At 39.3% G+C, this 22,239-nt stretch overlaps 1 protein-coding gene across 9 annotated transcripts in view; it reads right to left on the reverse strand.

Moving 5' to 3' along the window:
- Positions 1-2,281: 2,281 nt before the first annotated feature.
- The window catches only part of NTNG1 (netrin G1), a 295,249-nt gene continuing 275,291 nt past the window's right edge, over positions 2,282-22,239 (reverse strand). For all 9 annotated transcript variants that reach the window (XM_048496743.1, XM_048496740.1, XM_048496739.1 and 6 more), the window contains one exon: positions 2,282-3,578. In XM_048496743.1, coding sequence (XP_048352700.1) covers positions 3,349-3,578 — 230 coding nt within the window. In that variant the 3' untranslated portion in view covers positions 2,282-3,348. The remainder of the gene's footprint in view (positions 3,579-22,239) is intronic.

The following is a 22,239-nucleotide window of genomic DNA, read 5'->3' on the forward strand; positions in this document are numbered from 1 at the left end:
TGGTGCCAGGGTACATTCTTTCACTATATAAACTATTTCGATTTATTTTTTGGAACATATGTAAAGTTGAAACAAATTTGTGCCCCACCAAATTCTCCTCAAAAATGTCTAAGGGGGGGGGGGTGTTACTCAATGAACATGTACTGGATTTTATTGGATTTTGGTTCCCTCACCCCTAACAGGATACAGCTTAGAACAGAAAATGTTTGTCATGTCCCTTTCCTCACAAATCTCCTAAAATGTTCGTAAAACATTTTCTATCCCCCCCCTTTTAACCACACTCACCACACACACAAATGATTCGTGGTCACCATTTTGTGATTTCTCCCCCTTTTTTAAGTTCTGTGTTGAATCGATGCTTCAATGCTTCACAACCTCTGTTGCATTCTATACTCTTTGGACATTTGATGGTTCAAAGATTGGTTTCCCAAGAATAAAAGAACAGAGAAATGCAAGGGGGAACTGAGTGAGCTCAGAAAATGACACTGAGGAGGAAGTTCAGGGAAGCGGAGAAGAGTGGGAAACATAGTCAATAGATCACACAGCACCTGGAGACATTTTCAAGATGTTTCAGCCAGAGAATCTTTTTAAAAGAGGATTCATTTCAAATTTTTTGAGGCTGGAAATAAAATATTTTGGGGTAAAAACAATATGAAACTCTATGGAAGAAATGTTTTATTTCCTGCCTCAAAATGTTTTAAATGAATTGTATGGAAAGGGCCAGTATTCTGTAGATCTTTCACAGCCTTTATGTGCTTTTTAAAAAGACATTCAGTTTGCCAGCTAGGGGCAAAACATTTGGGAAAGATCATGGAGGTGATTGCTCATAGTCCCAAAAGGGTTCCCCCACAGTATCCATGGTCTCTAGAAATAGTCTCTATAGAAATCCAAGAGATAAAAGTCATGCAGTGCTCTGAATAGGACATCTGCAAAATTTAATTACTGAGGTGGAATCCCAAGAAAGAGAACAATAGAACCCCATTAGAATGAAATAAGGAGGGTGGATGGGAAGTTGCTTATTCCTAAAAATTATCCCATGTGCATTTTGAATGAATAACCTGTATGTATACAAATCTTAGATAGTTCAATAGCACTTAACATCTAAATATCTTTTTAGTAACCAACATTTGGTAAATATCTTTTTAGTAACCAACATTTAGTAACCAACATTTGGCATTGGTGATGTACCAATGCAAAATCTGACATGTTACACTCAGTATTAGACACTATCTGACAGCTGATAAGCAGTAGAAGTCAGAGGCCGTTTCCGCACGGGCAAAATATGACGTCGTCGTTAGCGGAAAAGAAGCGTCAGGCGAGGCGTTATGCACGCAGCATGGCGGAGTCTTTGCCAGTCAGCGCCCGTCATGGCAGCTAAACAGTAGCCTTGAAGGCGGTGTATTCAGAAAGCGGCTTAAAACCACTCTTTTTCCCCATGTGACGCATCGACGCCGCACTCGTGCGAACAGCCGCCACGGAGCTGTCGTCACAAATGGCGTCGGGCCTGCACGGCTTCGCAAGTGCGCAGGCGCAACGTCGCGAGACGCCGCTTCCGCAGCGCTTCCGTGCGAACCATCACATTTCTGCGGGGCTGCGGACGCCCGCAGCTCCGCCTGTCTGTGTGAACGCTTTTTTTGGGATGCGTCGCAATTTGCGACGTCATCGCGTCGCTGCTTTTGGCCGTGCGGAAACGGCCAGAATTTGACAGTTTCTAACATATAGGAATTACTAGCTGAAAGTCTCTCAGCTGACAGTAGAAACCATACAGACACATAATATCAAACAACGTTTGGTAATTTCTCAAAGATAACCTAGAGCAGAGTTTAGGTAAATTTTATACTAACTTCATTCAATTCATCAAAAGAGATGGATTTTTATGTCAAATTTTCAGATTAAGTGCTCAATACTTAGGAAAGGCTTCAGCACTAAATTCTGAATTGTGCAATCTGAAATTTCATGAGAAATATAATTTCAACTGCTTAACTGCATGAAATAGAGTATACATTAGGTAAATAGAAGTTTTTAATAAATATTTTAAGGGTAAATGAGCTTGCAAGTTTTCTACTATCCAAATAATACTCACCATGTTCTTATTGCTTAAAATGATTAATTATGCATTCCATAAAGTTTGCCTTCCATTTTCAGAACCATTCCTTTTTAAACATGATTTACATCCATCTGCATAAAGAATTTACATACTATCCACCTATTAAAATGCCAAAGAACATATCTCTCTCTTTCTCTCTTTTGGATTAAGAAATTGCAATAGTAATCCCTGAAATAGTTTACGCAGGAATTTTTATTCTTTTAAATCTTCCAGTGTTAAAGCAACAAGAAAACATTTAGAATGTCCTTTGGTGGAATCTTATTACACTTGCTATAATATGTAAACTGATATTCTTTGATGCCAGCACGTTGCCCATACAGAGAAATCTCTGCACAATTAAATAAAAAGCAAAAGCATAAACAAAGAAAAGATAAAATGAAACATAACTTCCCCCCTTTACCAGATTAGGATTAAAGTACATTAATAAACTGTCTGTTAACACAAATTGGCAATAATACAAAAATCTACATATTACATTAGTCAAGAAAAATAACTTCATTTGAATACAAAAGGATAAATACAACTCTTTCTTGTCCTATAGCCACTCTTGTACAATAGGTGAGCACCGTATCAAAGTGATGCAGTGCATCTAAGATATACAAGGGTATGACTGGCTTGAGATTTATTCAGGAGGGACACATGTGCATTACTAACATCAGACAAAGAAATCTTCAACCAACAAGGGTTACAGAGCAACGTTCACTAAAGCACAGTTGGGAAGGGATTCGGGGGCTGAAGCAGGCCAATATGGCAGCTTTGAAACTGATTTCCTTATACCCACAATGCACTGACAGCAAAGAATGCCTCTATTTGGTTGGTCCACACACTGGGAAGAGGTACAGTCCTACACCAGATTGGAGGAGCAAGGTTTTGTGGGGTTTTTTTGTGTGTTCCCATCCAGGGGGCTCTCAAAGCCTTTTTCGATCCTGTGTAAGCATTTGCAGCTGGCATTGTGATTAGCAGTAATAGTATTGACAGCTGTCCACTTAACTGGACTCGGAAAATAACAGTCTTGACTCGCTGTGTTGTCCACAATGGATAGATATGGCTTAGTTCTGTTAGGCCTTTCCAGTCTATATAATGTGGAGATTTTACTTCCCCCCCTTTTAATTTTTTTTAAAAAAAGATTTATTAGCAAATGCTTGCTGTTTCTGCTGCTGTTGTAACTTTCGTCTCTTTCTTTTCTTGTGGCACATTCCTTTTAAAGCAGTCTGAAGTCGATGCCTTCAAAGCTGCATAGCCTAAAATACAAAAAGCTCACTTAATCCTAACAGAGCAACCAGGGGTAATAGAAGTACCAGCGGTTGTAATGATATTGCCCCAGAGCCTGGACTGCAGCTTTGTGAATCCTTTTCGCAAGTCAGCCTCTCACACAGTACACCAGTGTAGCTGGGAAGGCAGTGGCAGCGCATGTTGTTGACGCATGTTCCTCCATTCTGGCATAGCAGAAGTTCATTGTCACACAGGTTTGCTGCGAAACCATATGGGAAAGAAAGAGAAAGGCATACTTAGTATTGGTGAATTGGTTATAGAAAGCAACGAGGAAAAATAAGTACATTGACTTTCATCTTTAAGACGCTTTCCATGAACAGTACACTTACGAGTAATTTCACTGGAATTCTGGTAATTACTCATCAGTGAATGCATTTAAGATCACAGTAAAATATTAAGCTACATAGTTCCGACACAACTGTCCACAACATTTCCCATTATACATGTCGCCTTTTCCCACTTAGATCTGTGTGTATGCCACTGGAAGCTGAATACCTTTCCCAAAACATCTGAACATTAATCAGATTGCACAACAGAGCACCTGGAAAACAGTTTGTATGTGTAGCCAGTTGTGGCACATTCTTCTGGATTTTCAGTTTCACCATCAACTTTATGTTAAAACTTCCAACTGAGAGGTCAAATTAATCTGTCCCATTTTCATGTCTCCAAGATTATTAGCATAAACTCTCTTTATTAAACTTGTGAAGACATTAGACCAGGACACAGGTCCTTTCCAGTAAAATTCAGGTGCCTGTTCTCTTAGGACACACCTATGAACAAAGCCAGATATGTTGTCCTGCAAATTGTTTATATCCACTGTGTCAAAAAATGAGAAACTGAATCCTACTGAGAACTTTTGCACTTGCATACTATAGAGATTGCAAATGTTGGAATGGCATATCTGATCTGTTATGCAAGATGCACATATTTTTTAAATTATATGACCTTCAGTCTGAAGTGGTGTAGGGAAAGTGGGAAAACACTGTAAACCACTTAGGCCCCTTTCGCACATGCAACATAATGCACTTTCAATCCACTTTCAATGCCTTTTGCAGCTGGATTTTACTGTGCAAAATAGCAAAATCCACTTGCAAACAATTGTGAAAGTGGACTGAAAATGCATTATTCTGCATGTGCAGAAGGGGCCTTAGGGTCTCCATTGTGTAGTAAAGTGGGGTGTAAATGAAGCAAATTAGGTAACAAACTGTTCCCTTACTTTTGCTTACGCAAGATGTTGTGTACAAACTGAAATATATTCTAAGTTATTTGAATGATAGTGATTTCTCTGGATCACAGTTAACCACAGTTCCCAGTTAACCTCAAAATGGGATTAAAGCATATTTAATTTGTTGCAGTTTTGCAGAAACAATGTGGTTAGTTATCTAGTTGGTTGTAAGCATATGTGGCCAGTTCAGATCTAATGCTTCTGCCTGGTTATTTGTGGTTAAGCAATCAGTAGTATTGCATCTAGGACCTCTGTATTTCTGTAGTTACTGTTAATAACCAGAATGTTTATTGATTGCATTTATATGAAAAAGATAATTTAGTTGCCGCAAACAGGACAGAACTTGCACATAACAAAAGTGCAGTGCATAGCTGCTGAAAACAAAATACCAGTGTGACACATGAGTCATTTTACCAAGCAGTCTATGGAAGATGACATGGCATGGGAAAATCAGCATGCCCCTAGGCTACTCTTAAGCAAAGAAATAACACCATTCTTCTAATCACTTCAATATTTGGTAAAGTGCCTGAAAATAGCACACAATGAACCATGGAAAGAAAGCAGAATTTATGGCTTGGATCCCATAATTGTGGCTTTTCAGCTCTTGCCCTTCCAAAGCAGTCTTCTGTTCCCACCAAAATTGTGTCCCTTGAGAGAATGGACTCCAGGAACCTTGGAGGTGGGGAAGTGGGAGCTTTCAGTGAGAAGTTCCTAATGTTAGGGGAAAGGGCACTAGGTTCCATGCCACTGAAAAGAATTTAAATTATGTACAAATTACTCTCTCCTAGTCTACAGGTTCAGCATGCGATGTTGAAAGTACTTCTCTGTGTGAATTCTCTCTCATCTCACCTACACATGTACTTTCTTTCCAGTCTAATATTCCTCCCATGATATGGAGATACTTTAAAATATATCCAGCTCTTTCATGTCTTCATAATCTGCTTCCTGAGTGAGGGGCCCTATCTGCATGATAGAGCACATACATGACTTGCAGAAGATCACAGGTTCTGTCCTGGTAAATGCTAAGTAAAAAAGATGTCAAGTAGCTGGTCTAAGAAAGATCTTTGTCAGAAATCTTCAATTATGACATCCAGTTAGTGATGCTAGTGCTAAACTGGGTGGAACAATGACACAGTAAGAGGCAGCTTCGTGTACTCACATGCCAGGAATCTTCCTTGTCAGCAACACTCCTCTGTTTAAGTTTCTATACTTTCATCCACAGGCATATGCCTGACTATCCCTAAATTTAATCCTTTCCCTGTTTTCCTTTTATAATATGACGATCAGAACAGTGCTGCCTCCCAAGCAGATGCTCCAAAGGGGAGACAGAAAGCAATTAGGAATAGATGAGAAAAGAGGGATGCTCCTGAATGTTCTCAGTCTTTACATAGAGACTAATATGTAAGCAGTGCTATATTAAAGGAAACCAAGCCAGCTTGCACAGTGGTAGTTACCCGTATATACTCGTGTATAAGTCAACCTGCATATAAGTTGAGGCACCTATTTTTACCACAGAAAACTGGGAAAACTTATTGACTCCAGCATTATATATAAAATTCGAGGGGTGGGAAATGCAGCAGCTACTGGTAAATTTCAGAAATAAAAATAGATGCCAATAAAATTACATCAATTGAGGCATCAGTAGGTTAAATGTTTTTTTGAATATTTTATTTCAAAAGAAAAAAACAGTAAACTGGCTCTGTGTGAAGGTGGAAAAGAGGATCAACAAAAACAATATGGTCTCAACAATAATGTTAAAAAAGTACAAAAACCTTAGCTCAATCAGCAACCAAGCTAAAACACAAGAGTTAAAATCCTTCAAAACTGGATTCCTCATCATCATCTGTATGTCCAAATGCAACCCAACTTAGATTTTAAGAGGGATATTATCAGAAATGGAAAATCTACTATTAACTTCCATTGTAAACAATGGGGGATGGGGCACCCCCTTTGGGGGTCAATAACTTTGGATTTCCTGACCCCAACTTCACCAAACCTTGCTGGTATCATAAAGAGACTCCCCCGATGATACAAGCCAGGTTTGGTGAAGTTTGGTTCAGAGGGTCCAAAGTTATGGACCCTCAAAAGGGTAGCCCCATCTATTATTAGCTCCCTTTGAAAACAATGGGGAATGGGGGCATCTTCTTTGGGGGTCCATACCTTTGGACCCCCTTAATTAAACTTTACCAAACTTGGCTGGTATCATCAGGAGTGTCATCTGAGGGTACCCTGAAATTTTGGTGCCACTAGCATAAAAACTGCGCCCCCTGCTGGCCGGCAAATTGAAAACACACAAAATTTTTTAATGACCCGCATATAAGTCAAGGGGAGCTTTTCCAGCATTAAAAATGTGCTGAAAAATTCAACTTATACATGAGTATATATAGTAAATTAAAAGTCTGTTGCCTGTGGCAGGGGATGTCATAATAGATGGTATACAAAAGATTAATTGTCCCTAAAAGGTTGTGGATACTCTGGTTTAGAGATGAACAACCTGTTATAATTGAAGGGCCAACTTTGTAAACATTCAGAGCAAGAGATCGACAATGGTCTATTGGAAAAATTGAAAATACACAATTTCAAAATTAAAGATAACTGATGAATTGCATAAAAATCTCTGCAGTTCCTGTCGTCCAAACTCTGGTTGCTCCAAGTCCTTTATAGGGAACTTGCACAGACATGGTCTCACAATAAGTAAATAAATATCTATGGGATCATCCTGTGTGATTGTTTTGGAGCACTGGTATAAATCTGCACATGCCTGTCACTTGGATAACTGGTAACTGTTCTCTATGATTTCCTTTTCTGTAAAGCATCACTAAGAATTCCTTTAGTCTTGTACAATCTTTGCCTTAGATTCCCTTCGCATACTGGTTATTTCAGCATCCCACTAACCCCTCCAATATACCTTAACATGTTTAGCTCCCTATTGAGGCACATCATAGTAGGCTTTGGGTAGCTTCAACAACTCCATGACTGTGGATTTGGAGACCAGTTGATGAGAAATGCTAGTAAAGGGGAACAGCAGCCATTAGCATTCCTTCAATATGGTGTTTAGGACAAGGGAACTAATAATTTCTTTATATAATGTAGATTACAATCTAAGGCCAGCAGTTCATTGCCGGAGTCCCTCTAGTCTAGTGAATTGCCTATCAGCTATTCTGGAAGAAGCTGCTACTGGAATTTTATGTAATTGGCAACAGTTGGATGTTCTTAATCCATGAATTTCACTCTGCTTGACAACACTGAAGTAGCCCTACTGTCCCATTTATTTATTTATTCATTCATTCATTCATTCATTCATTCATTCATTCATTCATTCATTCATTCATTCATTCATTCATTCATTCATTCATTCATTTATTTATTTATCCATCCATCCATCCATCCATCCATCCATCCATCCATCCATCCATCCATCCATCCATCCATCCATCCATCCATCCATCCATCCATCCATCCATCCATCCATCCATCCATCCATCCATCCATCCATCCATCCATCCATCCATCATCTCTCTCTCTCTCTCTCTCTCTCTCTCTCTCTCTCTCTCTCTCTCTCTCTCTCTATCTATCTATCTATCTATCTATCTATCTATCTATCTATCTATCTATCTATCTATCTATCTATCTATCTATCTATCTATATCTATACTGCTCCATCCTCGAAGGGCTCCGGGTGGTTTCCTCTGGGTGGTTCCCCCCCCTTATTTATGCATTGGTTAGACCTCACCTGGAATATTGTGTACAGTTCTGGGCACCGCAATTCAAGAAGGATATTGACAAGCTGGAACAGGTCCAGAGGAGGGCAACCAAAAATGGTAAAAGGTCTGGAATCTGTGCCCCACGAGGTGAGACTTAGGGAGCTGGGTATGTTTAGTTTGGTGAAGAGAAGGTTAAGAGGTGACATGATTGCCATGTTTAGATATTTGAAGGGATGTCATGTTGGTGAGGGAGCAACCTTGTTTCCTGCTGCTCCAGTGACTAGGACCAGGAGACTAGGATCACCTTGGGTTCAAAGTGAAGGAAAAGAGATTCTACCTAAACATCAGGAAAAACTTCTTGACAGTAAGGGCTGTTCGATTGTGGAATGAACTACCTTGGAGTGTGGTAGAGTCTCCTTCTTTGGAGGTTTTAAACAGAGGCTCGATGGCCATTTATCAGGAGTGCTTTGATTGTGTGTTCCTGCATTGCAGGGGGTTGGACTTGATGGCTCTTTCAACTCTATGATTCTATGTGTTTTATTCAACAGCGCTCAGAATCTTTGTTTTCCACTGCATGGATGCAGTTACATATGAACATCTTATTCATATACTGTCTTGTACAATTAATGACCACCATTGTCACCAAACCCTGAACAGCACAAAGTAATGAAATAAATAAATTCAGGCCTATTGCCTGCTTTAGAAACGTATCTGATATTACCTGCAGGCATCCACGGGCAGAATGTTACATTGAGGCACTCTTTGTCCATTTTTAGTTGAAATATTTATATGGTTCTTATGGACTAGCATCTTGGTCATGATGGGTGTGACACATTAAACATTCATCAGGTTTGTGCAAAGTTTCATAGAGGATGGTGAGATTACTCCCTTTACAATTGTTTAGCTAAAAACAGCCTCCCCCACTGGTATGCATTTCACTTCTAATTCCTTGCATGAAATGAGCTGAATAATAAAGCTCTTCTGCTTCCTCTACAGAAGGCCATGCTATAATTAATAGGAGGACGGGCAACAGGCAGCATCTAAACATGTTCTTCCTTCATCACTTTCCTCTCTGAATTCTTTTACAGTGCTAATGTATCTTTTATGACCCATTGACATAACACTGAAATGCATCCACAGTGTCTGATCTGTAAATGTCACAACTGGATATTAAGTTATACTATACACTACTTGCTCAGGGAATTATGATGATGACCATATGTCTACATTTTAGCATCCTTTAATATAGCACACAAGATAGGCCTAATTAGAATTTTTTTTATACTACAAATACAAACAAGAGGAATAATAAGTCATAAAGCAGATTTGATGAGATTTCAAGCCTGGGAATATTTTTGCATACAGCATCACAATCAACAAGTAGTGGACAAGAGCAAATCATGAAAGACTGTTATTGTGAATGTGCATATTCATTTACAAGGACATATTCAGGCTATTTTCTCAATGATTTGAACTGTTTACAGAAGATCAAGTGAACACATACAAACGAAGGCATGAGAAAAGAACCTACTGGTCTCTATCCTACTACTACTCCACTAAGCAAAGATTGAAGCCTTCCTCCTCCTTCCTCTAATAAAGACCCAGTTAGCCTGGAGGAAATTACTCTAGCCTAAGGTAGGATACTGCCCACTGTCTCTGCTCTTAGCCTCTGTGTATTCATCTGACCTTCCGAAAAGGTCCTAGCTGTCCACAATGTGCATACTTGCAAATTCTCTGAGAACAATATTCCAGATCCCTCAGGACAGATCAGATGAACATTACAGGGCTAGGAACAAGGACAGTTCTGGACTCCTCGTCTTGTGTTCAGTGGTCATAGAAAAACTGTGAAAAGAGTGTTGATAATTGACAACTAAATGGCTCCACTGACTAGTGTTGTACACCATCTATGGTTGCATTGGGGTTTGTCACTCATTCCCATATTGAAAACCATTGTGTCCTGAGAATATCTTTTTATATTATTGCATAGGTGGTGGTTAATTTGGACATGAAGAGCTGCATATGATATTTGCTATTAAAGTCCCTTTATGTTATGATCATTTGCACCTATGTATGAATAGCCTTTGCTATTCATACATAGTCTACCAATGTATGTGTACAAGTGGGAAACCCACAAAACTAATGAGGAAGGGAATTCCATCCTCCCACTGGATCCAAATTCGTCTTGTTTCCTGTTTTTTCTATCCCCCATTACCAACCTTTCTTCCCCACACTTTCTCAGATTTTCACATTCTCTTCCCTCTACCCCCTTCTTTTGCCACTATCACTGTTTACTGTCTTCCCCTTCTTTTCATTAATCCCAAACTTCCTCCACCACACAGGCTGTCCAGTGGATGGGTGCACTGGGCAGGGTTAGAAGGGAAAGTACTCTGGCCAAGACATCCTATCCATCACCTTCTTTATTGTGGAGGAGGCTCAGGACAGACAGTGAACAAAATTTCCTGCTCCAGGGCTCCTATCTTTATCCATTGCTTCCTTGAGATCTCACAACATGTGAAAATTGTCAGTAGCAATTTCCATGCTTGCACAGAATTCAGTTCTCTGATTTGGAGGAGGTTTTCATCGGCAAACCAGAAAAATTCTCCCAACTGTATATGATCCTACTGTACAGATTTCTTTATCCACACTTTAGAACTCTGTGAATTAGTTATGAAGATAAGCATTTTTAATCAACAAAGCATTTTGCTTATATTTTTACAGAATGTATATAATCTTTGTTTGTGCTGATGGTTTTATATTATTTATACTGAAAGTATGGGTGGTTGTTTCTTAAGTAGTTGTTCTAACCTTTCTGCTATCTATGATGGTGTAATGTTTGATGATGGTTCATCAGTATCACTTGATCTGCTTCATGCTGAGAGATATAAAGAACAATCTTACTCAGAAGTTACGTTCCATTATCTACTCCCAGAAAAATGGTCTTCGAATTCTAAACCCCTCCCAAAAGGTTTATTCCATGCTACATTGTGCATGCAATAAACCTGAACAAGGTCCCATATGCAAATGCAATGCCACAAGAACTATACTAGTTAAGTTGCTAGATTGCTTTATTTTCATGAAGGATGGCACTTACAAAGCAGTCTTATGCAAACTTCTTCCAATCCATCAGCATCCCAGAGCCCAACAACATAAACAGAAACTTCCACGTTTCTATTTTAGAAAATGGCATCTAGCTATTCACAACTTTTGAATCATGCTGAGGCAGAGTATAACGAAATGATTACTTGTGAAAGTTAAAATAGGAAGTGCCCAAGCAGGACCCCCATAAAGACAAAAGCAATGACTACTGGGGAATTACTCAACTTAAAGAATGACAATGAGAAAATTGAAATTGTTCAAGATTTTCTATACCTTAGCTCCATCATCAATCAAAAGGGAGACTGCAGCCAAAAAAATCAGAAAAAGATTGATACTGGAAAGGGCAGCCATGAAAGAGTTAAAAATTCTTATGTATAAGGATGCATCACTGGTGACAAAGATCAAGTTAATTCATGCCTATAACTATGTATGGGTGAGAAAGCTGGACAATGAAGAAAGTAGTTTCCTTTGAAATGTGGTGTTGGAGGAGAGTTTTATAAATACTGTGGACCACCAAAAAGACAAATAAGAGGGTTCTAGATCAAATTAAGCCTGAACTATCTCTATAATCTGAAATGACTAAACAGAGGCTATTGTGCTTTGGTGACACGAGAAGACGAAATTACTGGAAAAGACAACAATGCTCGGAAAAGTTGGAGGCAGTACGAAAAGGGTAAGCCCCGACATGAGATGGATTGACTCTTCAAAGGAAGCCATGACCCTCCATTTTCAAGACTTGAGCAAGGCTGTTAACAATAGGATGTTTGAGAGAATATTGATTCATAATGTTACCAGGAGTTGGAAATGACTTGACAGAGCACTTAGCACACATCCAAACCCTTCCTTTCCTACACCTTGTTATTTTTCCCTATTTGTTTTTTCCCTTCTTTGTTTCTTTCACAGTTCTTTCCTCTTCAACCTTTGAATGAGTCAAGAGTGGGATGTGACAAGAACGTTTGTGAAAGCTATTAATGTCGTCTGGTGTTAAGAAAAAAGTCCACCTTGATTGAATGCATCATATTTTATTGTGGATAAATGGAAAGAATTAGATAATTCTCACTGATAAAGATGATTTTGGTCTGCCTGTTGATTTTGGCCACTCCTATCACATAACAAGATTTGAGCCAGGCAAGTTAGGAAGGGTGCCAAGTTGTCTCTACCTTGCTATCCAACTACACAAAGTACCACAATTACTTGCAGAGTACCGCTTGCTCAGCAGTGAGAGGCCTACTATACAGCTTGCAACAGAGTGGCTCAATGTGTCAGCCCTTAAGAAAGGAAACAGTGGAATTTAGTTTCACATGGTAGCCGTGTTGGTCTGCAGTAGTGCAGCTAGAGTCAAGTCCAACAGCACCTTAGAGATCAGCAAGATTTTTGGAGTGTAAGCTTTCAAGTGTCACAACCCCCTTCATCAGAATAGAATTTAGTAGAACAAGACTAGGTAGCTCTCTTAGTACTGACCACCAAGAAATAGTCCATACAGTAGCACTGGTTCATAGACCTGGGTTGGCAAATTCACACACACCCTAAAATGCCTAGCATAATATAACCATACCTGAAGCACAGGTCTCCAGTTCATCAAACTGCAGTACAGCTTGGCAGCTTATGCTTTTAACTGAGATATATAGCTTGACATCAGACATAAACCACTATCTTCCATCTGTAATGCAAGCTGCTGAACCAATGACCCGTATCTTTACAACTGCTTGGGGGCTTATCTGTGGCTAACCCAGCACTTCACATGTGTAATAAATTATTTGAATTATTGGATTCACAGATCACCATGGATCAAAGCGTCTGTGAAGAGGACCAGAAAATTCTCAAGCTTTGCCAAGTCCCAAACACACTGAGGTTGCTGATGGAGAATTAATTATATTGACTTAAAACCAGGCATTTTCCTCTGGAAGAAACCATTAATAAAATATTGACATTTTTTGTAGGTTAAGACCTCCATAAATTCTAAAAAAAGATGGTTTTGCTCACAATATATTCATGTAGAGCCATTCATTCATTGTTAATAAATGCAGGCCTAGCAAAATTATTGGAGGTGTATTCCCCTTTCCATGAAAAATAGCTGTGGTGGTGGAATGTATGCTGAAGGTGGAACAGAGACCTGGAACAAAGACACTTCTTCTGTCTAGGAATGAGTGGAGCTGGGGCAAGTAGGATAGAAAATAGGGTTGCCAGCTCTCCACTGGCATCTCCTGGGAACAGTTCAAGTGTGGGGGTTGGGGAGGGAGAGTGCCGGTATTATCACCATGCCATGTGATGACCTCTTGTTACTTGGTGGCAGGAGAAGGCTGCATGGTGTTGACAGCAGCTGCAGAGAGCTGCCCACAACTCAGCTCTCTCTGTACCTTAGAGGCTGGTGAGGAAAGAGATGCTAAAACCCTGGCGGAGCTTTTATACAGAACTCTGCTGGGCCTACCAGCCTCATGGTTTCTCCCCTTGAAGCAGGTTCAATCTAAATTTCTAAGAACTATACCCCAACTTCCTCATTGTGTGTTGAATTCTATGTGTCTCAAAATAGGTTTTGTGTTACATCTATTTTTCCATGGCTGAACTGAAATCTCAATCCACAAAATACATCTCCTCTAATCCAAATCCAAATCCAAAACCTTTATTAGGCATAAAACCGGTGTGTGTCCTCTCATCTAATCCTAAAAAGATAACAATCAATGGTCATGGCTAAAGGCAGTCAGAGGTAAGTTGGAGAGAGTGCGTTTTTCCCTTCACTTATTACTTCAGTTTGGGACTGATCAAGCAAAGAATGAAGGATAATGAGTGAAAGATAGATCTAGAAAGGATTCCTGTCTTTTTATGCTTCGATAAAACCAAATTAATTGTTGCTTCTGTTGCATATCTCTTCTTGGTGGAGAATAACCATAGAAGGGCAATTCCATTAGCTAGATGTTTTGCCCTCCTATCAGCAGTCCTAGAGGGAAAATATAAAAAGATCCCAATTTCAGAGAGTAATGTGGGTGATCTGAGGGATGTAGAAATATCTGGACATATTTTAATTTGCTGCCCTTTAAATAAAGAGATTTGTGCTAAATGTATTTCGCTCTTGCTTAATAAGTTCCCAGGCTGTTCAGACTCACAGTGGGCAAAAAAGTTACTCATGGTCAAAACTCCCCAGGCTTCAGCTTGCACCACTACGTTTTGGCCTGCTGTGTGCAAGATAACCACTTAGGCTGAACTAATATTAGCAACTTATTAAATTTGATCATAGTCCTATATTGTAAGTATTTTATTTATCAATTTAAGGGTTTTCGTGCATTTTGGATATCTATTGTGTAAATGCAACTTTTATTTGCTGCTATCGTAGAGAATATTTTCTCTAGTTTGTTTGGTCATGTTTATTAATAAAGGATGACAGGAAATGATGGTGGGGCTTATTGTAGCGGCATTCCCCCCTACACTGGGTCCGCCATCCTCAGTGTTGCTGCCTCACCACCTCAGAGGGTTCTGATAAAGGGGAGGGCTGGTGGCATCAGTGGTCCTGCACTGGTACAGAGATGGAGGTTTTTTTGTGGGGATTAACCTTCCCAATCCATTTTTGGTAAGTTTTTTTTTATTTTCCCAGGTTGGTAGAAACACTCCCTTTCTTTCCACCTGACCCAAATCCACATATTTAGATATCCACAGATTTGGGGTGCAGTTGGCTATCTTAGAATATATGATGATGCCCATTTGTTTCTACAGATGATAAGATATAAAGGCAAACAGAGCCTTTTCCACTGCATAGAAGCTTTACTACTGTGTAGAAGGTGTACTGTCTGTGGTGCAGCAGTGAGAATAGTTCGACCTTCTAAAATTCCCACTTGCACAGAAGTATGTGAGCCCTTTCTTCCTTTGCCTCTGGCCACCTTGAAAAGTTGGAGTGATAGATTTCTGTGCATTTTGGAAAAGGGGAAATCTGGGAGAGGTGAATGTAATTGCTAGTGGCCTCATGGGGGAAGCAGTCAATTCTTCTACTAGGTGATTGATGAATGCCAGTCAGTAGAGCAGAAACAACTGAGTTTTAAGTTGAGCTGGTATTAAGACAGAGATCTAATTCTTACAGTGTTTGGGTTGACACTCAGACTGCAACTGACTAAATACCCTTCTATAAAATACTCCCTTAATATCAGTGGCACTCAAACTTTTTGAAATGCAGTCCCACTTTTAAACATATCTCCTTTTAGAACTGCCATTGCAGCTCCCAGATCACTGCAGTACAGATTTGGGCAGCAATCCAGTGGTTTACTCTGTAATCACTCCTCCTGTCTTAGGTTTAGATTTCAGCTTTCACTGACATATTGGATTCTATTATTTCAATTCTATTAGCACCTATCATTCATTCCCAGCAACTGACACACTCCCAGCATCAGTAGTTAGGGAGGATCCCAAATCAATGAGGAAAAAATATCTTACAGAATTAAATACAATAATAATGAAAGGAAAATGAATTGGAAGTGACCCTGAAGCAATATCCTAATTAACTATGCCAGAGTTAAAAGAAAAGCTAAGTTAAATCCAGATTAGCTGTGGTGTTAGTTATAAATCTGAAAGCGTACTCTCATTTGTGCTGCAGCAGTTAGATTTAAGAGTAAATTAATTGAGAGTCAGACTGGGATCTGGGAGACCAAGGGTCATATCCTCATTCTGCTATGGAAGCTCTTTGGGAGACCTTGGACTGATCACTCTCTACCTAAATGGAGGAAGGGAGAATAACTTCATAAGAAACTTTGGGTCCTTTGGGGGAAAAGTGGAGTATAAATACCAAAATAAACAATCTAAGAACCTTAATCCTATGCATTAGGATTTTATTGAGTTATATAGATGACATATAATCAGTTTTGCTCGTTGTGTAACATCAGAAATGGTGCCAACATGCAGATAATAGAAAGGATTCTGAAATAACAGAAAAAGATACCGGAGAAAAGGGAAGAAGCTATAAAAGGAAGTGAGTAAGAACACAGTATCCAGCATAGATCAAAGGAATGAGTGGGCACACTCTTGATAGAATTCATAATCTTACATCATAGAGTCGTTTTTGACAAGCCTGACAGCGGATAACAAGAGATTGGTTTCTAAAATGGATGAAATTGAAAATAAATCCAGGATTAGTCATTTTAGAATTACTGTTGTTCCAGAGGGGACAGAGTCCTCCTATCTTACTTAGTCTGGAGAAAACAGTACAGGGAAAATGGTTAACCAAGCCTGTACAGTTGTATGATTTAGATCAAGCACTTGAAACAAAAAAGATTCTTTAGAGTAGGAAGGAATCCTAGGCTACATCTATATCATAAATCTTCAGGATTACCTTTAGATGTTCTGCATTCCATAATAAAGTTCCAAATACCACTGGAATTATTCGAGGGGTACGATCAAATGAAGGGAGACTGGGGAAAGCAGCAAAGGTGATAATGTATTTAGAAAATATGGCTAGTAATAAAAGGACAAGAAAAATGAATGGATGGCCTAAGAAACCCATCCTGAAGCATGATAGAAAATCGTGGAAGAAGAGAATTCCCGTTGTGTTCCATGCCTATTCTGTCACTTTAATTGCCTCAAACACAAACCTTAACTGGCTCGCCACACTCTTGCCACAGCTATAAAATGTTTTCTCTGTTCCTTTTTCAAATGATTAGCTTCAATGAATTGTCTGAGTGCTTTTGTTGTCTATGCTAACAGCAGTAATGGAGTCTCCAATTATGATTTATCACGTACATTTATATCCAGCTATTCCTCCAAGATCAGGGAGGCATACATCAGTCAATCTTCCCAGTATTATCCTCACAAGAATCTGTGAGGCAGATAAGGCTGAGACTGGCCCAGGATTACCTAACAAGAATCATGGCAGAGTGGCAACCTTCCAAATCCTAGTCTAATGCTCTAACCATTATATCCCACTAGGCTGTGTAGAATCCACTGTCATACTTACCAGGTTTACTTGCTTGCCATTTTTTACAGACAGGTTAATATCAAATTGGCCTTTTGGGTATAAAATGGTTGACAAGAAAATTGCTGTTATCCCTGAGTGTTTGGTTCCTTGCTGGCTTTTACCCTGTATTATTACTTGTAAACCTCTCTGAGAAACTCTTTAGGTTACCAGACATTTAAATATATTTTATAAATTACATCCTGGTATATGCTAGAGTTGCATGGAATATTTTCAGGTTTTGCTGAAGACAAAGGTCTTTGCAGAATATAGCAACATCAAGTCAATCTGGTTGTTGTGCCAGCTGTGACTCTTCCTTGAAAAGTATGATTTGACACAGTAATTTATGCTTTCAACACCATAGGTTAGATTATTGCCATATGCTCAAGGGCAAGCAAGAGGACAAGGGTGGGCCTAACTGCCCTTTAAAGACCTTTTCTCGTGCACCTTCAGGCATCAGTGTTGGGATGGGTGAATTCCTCCCCATTGGCAGGGGCACCTGAAAACAGGGGTGTATTATGCCCCCCACAGCTGGGCCCCTGTCACTTCCCCAAAGGAAGCAGCCAGGGTGCTTCTGCCCCCACACAGCATTCTGCGCAGCTCACATCACCTAGTGGTGCTGGAGCTGCAGTGGCTTGCTATTAATACACCTGAGTGAGTGGTGTGTGGGCTGGTTGAGGCGGTGGGTGGTCCAGGCAAGTCTGTGGGCAGGCTGGACGAAATGGCAGGCAAGCCAGGTGGCAGGCAAGGTGGTGGATGGGCTGGGCAAGCAGGGCAAGATGGTGGGCGGACTGGGCAAGGTGGCTGGTGAACAGTGCTGGTTGAGGAAGCTCCTGAGGAGGGCTGGGCAGGCTGCTGCAGGGCTGAGCAGGAAGGTACCTTGTTGCTGCCAAAGAAAGTGGCTAGGAAATCTTAGCAGTCTTCTATTTTGAGAACAGAATTTGGCTTCAGGAAATCACAGGTGCATCTCATAGTCCCCACCCCCCTATCATAGCAGCATCCCTCTCCTATTTACTTCATTGGTACCAGCTTCGGAACATCTCTTTGAATTGCATCCATAGAATGGGAGTGTGCAATTCTGCCCTCTGTATACAAGCTGGGGTCTGCCAAGGAAGGGGAAAAAAATCAGTGTATAGATGGAACAGACAATAAGAGTTCCTGAAACGGACCTGTGGAAAATACACCGGGAAATAGCTCTGAATTGTAGCTATAAGGTTTCCCTGCCTTTTAAATGATTAAATAATCCCTGAGTGCACATCTTTTAGGGCAGTCTTACAATGCCTGAAAATCAGGCTGCAATTTAGGCCTCACAGTTGCCTCTTTAATTTTAGGGATATGTAAAAAAAATCTTTTAAAATATTTTTTTAAAAATAAAATCTTAAAAAGTTGTGCCTCCAGCAAAAGGGACATATGCTTTAGAAATATTTTGAAAATGCTATGCCTGTTTTAGAAATAAAAAATGTTCTGGCTGACCGACATTTCATACTTCAGGGGTTTTTTTTTTGTACAGAACCCACACCCTCAAATGCATTTTACTAAGTAGATTAGAATAGTTCCAAAGGAGAAAATCAGGTCTGTTATGCAAATTTTCATATGAGACACCTGCTGTGCATAGCAAAATGCTTTGAAAAGAATTATTGCAATTTTGAGTAGCCAAAGCAGAATCCTTAGGATTTGTATTTTCACTCAATGAAAAAGATATTAGATTCCTGTCTGGATTATTCATGCCAATTAAAAACTTTAATTACTATTTGTATTTAGTTATATGTATGCAAAAAAGCATTAGAGGTTGGCTCTGTTTTTATGCTTCTTTGGCTTAGAAAAAGTTGATTGTTTGGACAATTGGTACTGAAATTCATTTTTAGCTGGAAATCTTTTTTTAAATGACTAAATTGTAAATTACATGAAACCGGGCTTTTAATGGTAATATCGCTGGGTAACTAAACATGCCATGAACAGGAACACTGCAATAACACTGGGACACTGGAACACTGGAAAAACCTACTAAATTTAATGAAATGAGAAAAACTGACCGTTTTTAAAAATGTATTGTATTTTTATAGGGAATACATGTAACTAATTGTAAGGGTAAAATCGTGCATGCAGGTCATCGGTGCATGATTTGAGTGACCAACAGTGCAAACCTTAGTTACCCCCTTCTAAGTCCATTTAAATTAATGGATTTGGAAGAAGCAGAAGCAGCAGCAGCAGCAGCAGCAGCAGCAGAAGAAGAAGAGTTTGGATTTATATCCCCCCTTTCTTTCCTGCAGGAGACTCAAAGGGGCTTAAAATCTCCTTGCCCTTCCCCCCTCACAACAAACACCCTGTGAGGTAGGTGGGGCTGAGAGAGCTCAGAGAAGCTGTGACTAGCCCAAGGTCACCCAGCTGGCGTGTGTGGGAGTGTACAGGCTAATCTGAATTCCCCAGATAAGCCTCCACAGCTCAGGCGGCAGAACTGGGAATAAAACCCAGTTCATCCAGATCAGAGTGCGCCTGCTCTTAACCTCCTACGCCACTGCTGCTCCTAAAAACAGGGTGTAACCATGTTTTAGATTTCATTGTAGATCTGTTAAATCTCCCTTTCTGACTGGGAGATACTCCTTTTATTCCAGATGTTGTTCTTGTTTTGACAGTTGTTCTTTGTTTTGGACAGTTTCACCTTCACTGTTATTTCTACAATAGTGCTGTTGATCATAAAGTTCCCAAGTTGAGTGGTTACTTTTTTGGTGCTCTCACCTTCCGAAATGGAAGAATGTGCTACAATATGCCTCAGTCACCATTAGTCACCATTTTGTTTGAATGGGACAATGTTTTTCCAGGTTCAATATATGTGAATGCACATCCACAACTGATCGGACCTTCTGACTGTGCACAATGAATCTGGAAAATAGTATATTGCCCCTTTCACAGAAAATGGTAACTTCAGGTATTAAGGATTGTGTGGCTTGCATTTTCCCAATATATAAGGTAGTAATGGCAAATATATTATGCCTGAAAAGGGTTTTTCTTAGATGAAAATGAAAGAACATCTGAGCTTTTGAGCAGTATAGCCATGGTTAGCAGCTAGTTTTTGTCAGAAGATGCTAGAACCAGATGTCACTATATATGTACATCTGTGACCAAATGTTTAATTTTTTCCTGCAACATATAGTACAACTAATTTGCGTTATGATGTCATAGGGCTATGTATTTCTCACAGCCTGCCATCGGTGAGGACAGAATGCTGTAACACTGCTAAGTTGCACTGGATGTTACGCAGGGGCAAGAGGAGAAGTTGACATTTTTAAGGATAGCTAGCTACATATTTATGAACATCTAGTTCCAGCCTCAGCTCCCTTGACTAAGTTTTTGTTGCTTAATAGTTCAGATTTAAGGTCTTGCATGCAAACCTTGCAGAATTTTATGTATGAGATGCCAAGCTGCTCTACTGAAGAAGTATTTCTTGATTCATGAATAATTTGTTTTGCAGCAACGAAGGATGCAACCTAATTAGTCAGGATGTGCAACATTTGACAACATTGAATCTGTGGCAATAAGAAGCACTTCAGTGTTTATATGCCTTGCACATAACTGAAAATATAAACTTTATTATATTCCTCCACCATTATGTTGGGTTATATTCTGACTAACATTTTTGTGGGTAGTGCAATTCTTGTTGCGTATCAGTGACCTAGCACCACCATCATGTTTCTATAGGAAATGCTGGAGCAGCATTTGGACTGGTAGTGTGTGTGTGTGTGTGTGCGTGTGTGCGTGTGTGCGTGCGTGTGTACAGAAGATAACTGAAGGTAGGAAATTAGGCTCTGGGGATGGAAATATCTCCATCAGTGGTAAATTTTGGCAGGAACCCAGCTGTTGTTTAAAAAGAACTCCTTGTATACATTTCTCTGCTAGAAATCCATGTGAATAGCATTCCCAGATGGACAAGGAAGAGAGAGATTCACTGTGTGACAATCCTGAATAAAATATAAAGTTGTTTTAAACAGCATAAATTGGAGCTGAAATTTCATCATAAGGATGTTGATATCTGTCAGAAGTGTATGTCAGAATGAACAAAACAAGAAATAATAGATGTTGGAAAGATAACCAGTTGTGATGTTCTTACCCTTAAAATTAAGTATTTAGGGATCAATATGAATTGACAAAATGATAATTTGTTTAAAGATAATTATGGAATAACCTTGAAAAAATGCAGCTAGATTTACAAAGATGGTCTGAACTTAAATTATCCCGGTTAGGAAAAATTGTCAGTATTAAAATGAATGTCTTGCCCAAGTTGAATTTTTTGTTTCAAATGTTGCCCATACAAATACAAGAAAAAACTTTGAATGCATGGCAAATACATATAAACACATTTAAAAGGAGTAACAAAAGACCAAGAATAATTTTTAAAGTTCTACAAGATAGAAAAAGTTTTTTTCTAGCTGTAACCAATATTATATTATACCATTAAGCAGCAGCACTTGTGTGGATTTCTGACTGGATAAAAGCCCATTTCAGATATAAAATTAGAAACAGCAGATTTTAAAAATGGTTTACATAGTTACCTATGGAGGAAAAAAGCTGATCAAAAGACAGAGTTGATTAGAAAAGATTCCCATGTGATAAGAAAAGAACTCTTTGAAATCTGGAAAAAAACCTGACTTACGACTCTGTCCTTCTACTTCAAATCTAAAATCTCCCATGGAAGCTTATTGTCAAGTCAAGTCAAGTATTTATTGTTTGAGCCATTGGCTATAACAATACAGAAATACATGCAGTTAAAACAGTAAGTAAGTTTTAACTTAAAAACAATAATTTAAATTAAAACAATAATTTAGTTTTACATTAAAATATAAATTATTAGTGTTCGCAATCTCTAAATTAAAATGCCCCATCAAATACGTCAGATGTTTTTGCAGCTTCTTCA

Source organism: Sphaerodactylus townsendi, linkage group LG05, assembly GCF_021028975.2.
Source record: "Sphaerodactylus townsendi isolate TG3544 linkage group LG05, MPM_Stown_v2.3, whole genome shotgun sequence".
NCBI classification, from domain to species: Eukaryota; Metazoa; Chordata; class Lepidosauria; order Squamata; family Sphaerodactylidae; genus Sphaerodactylus; species Sphaerodactylus townsendi.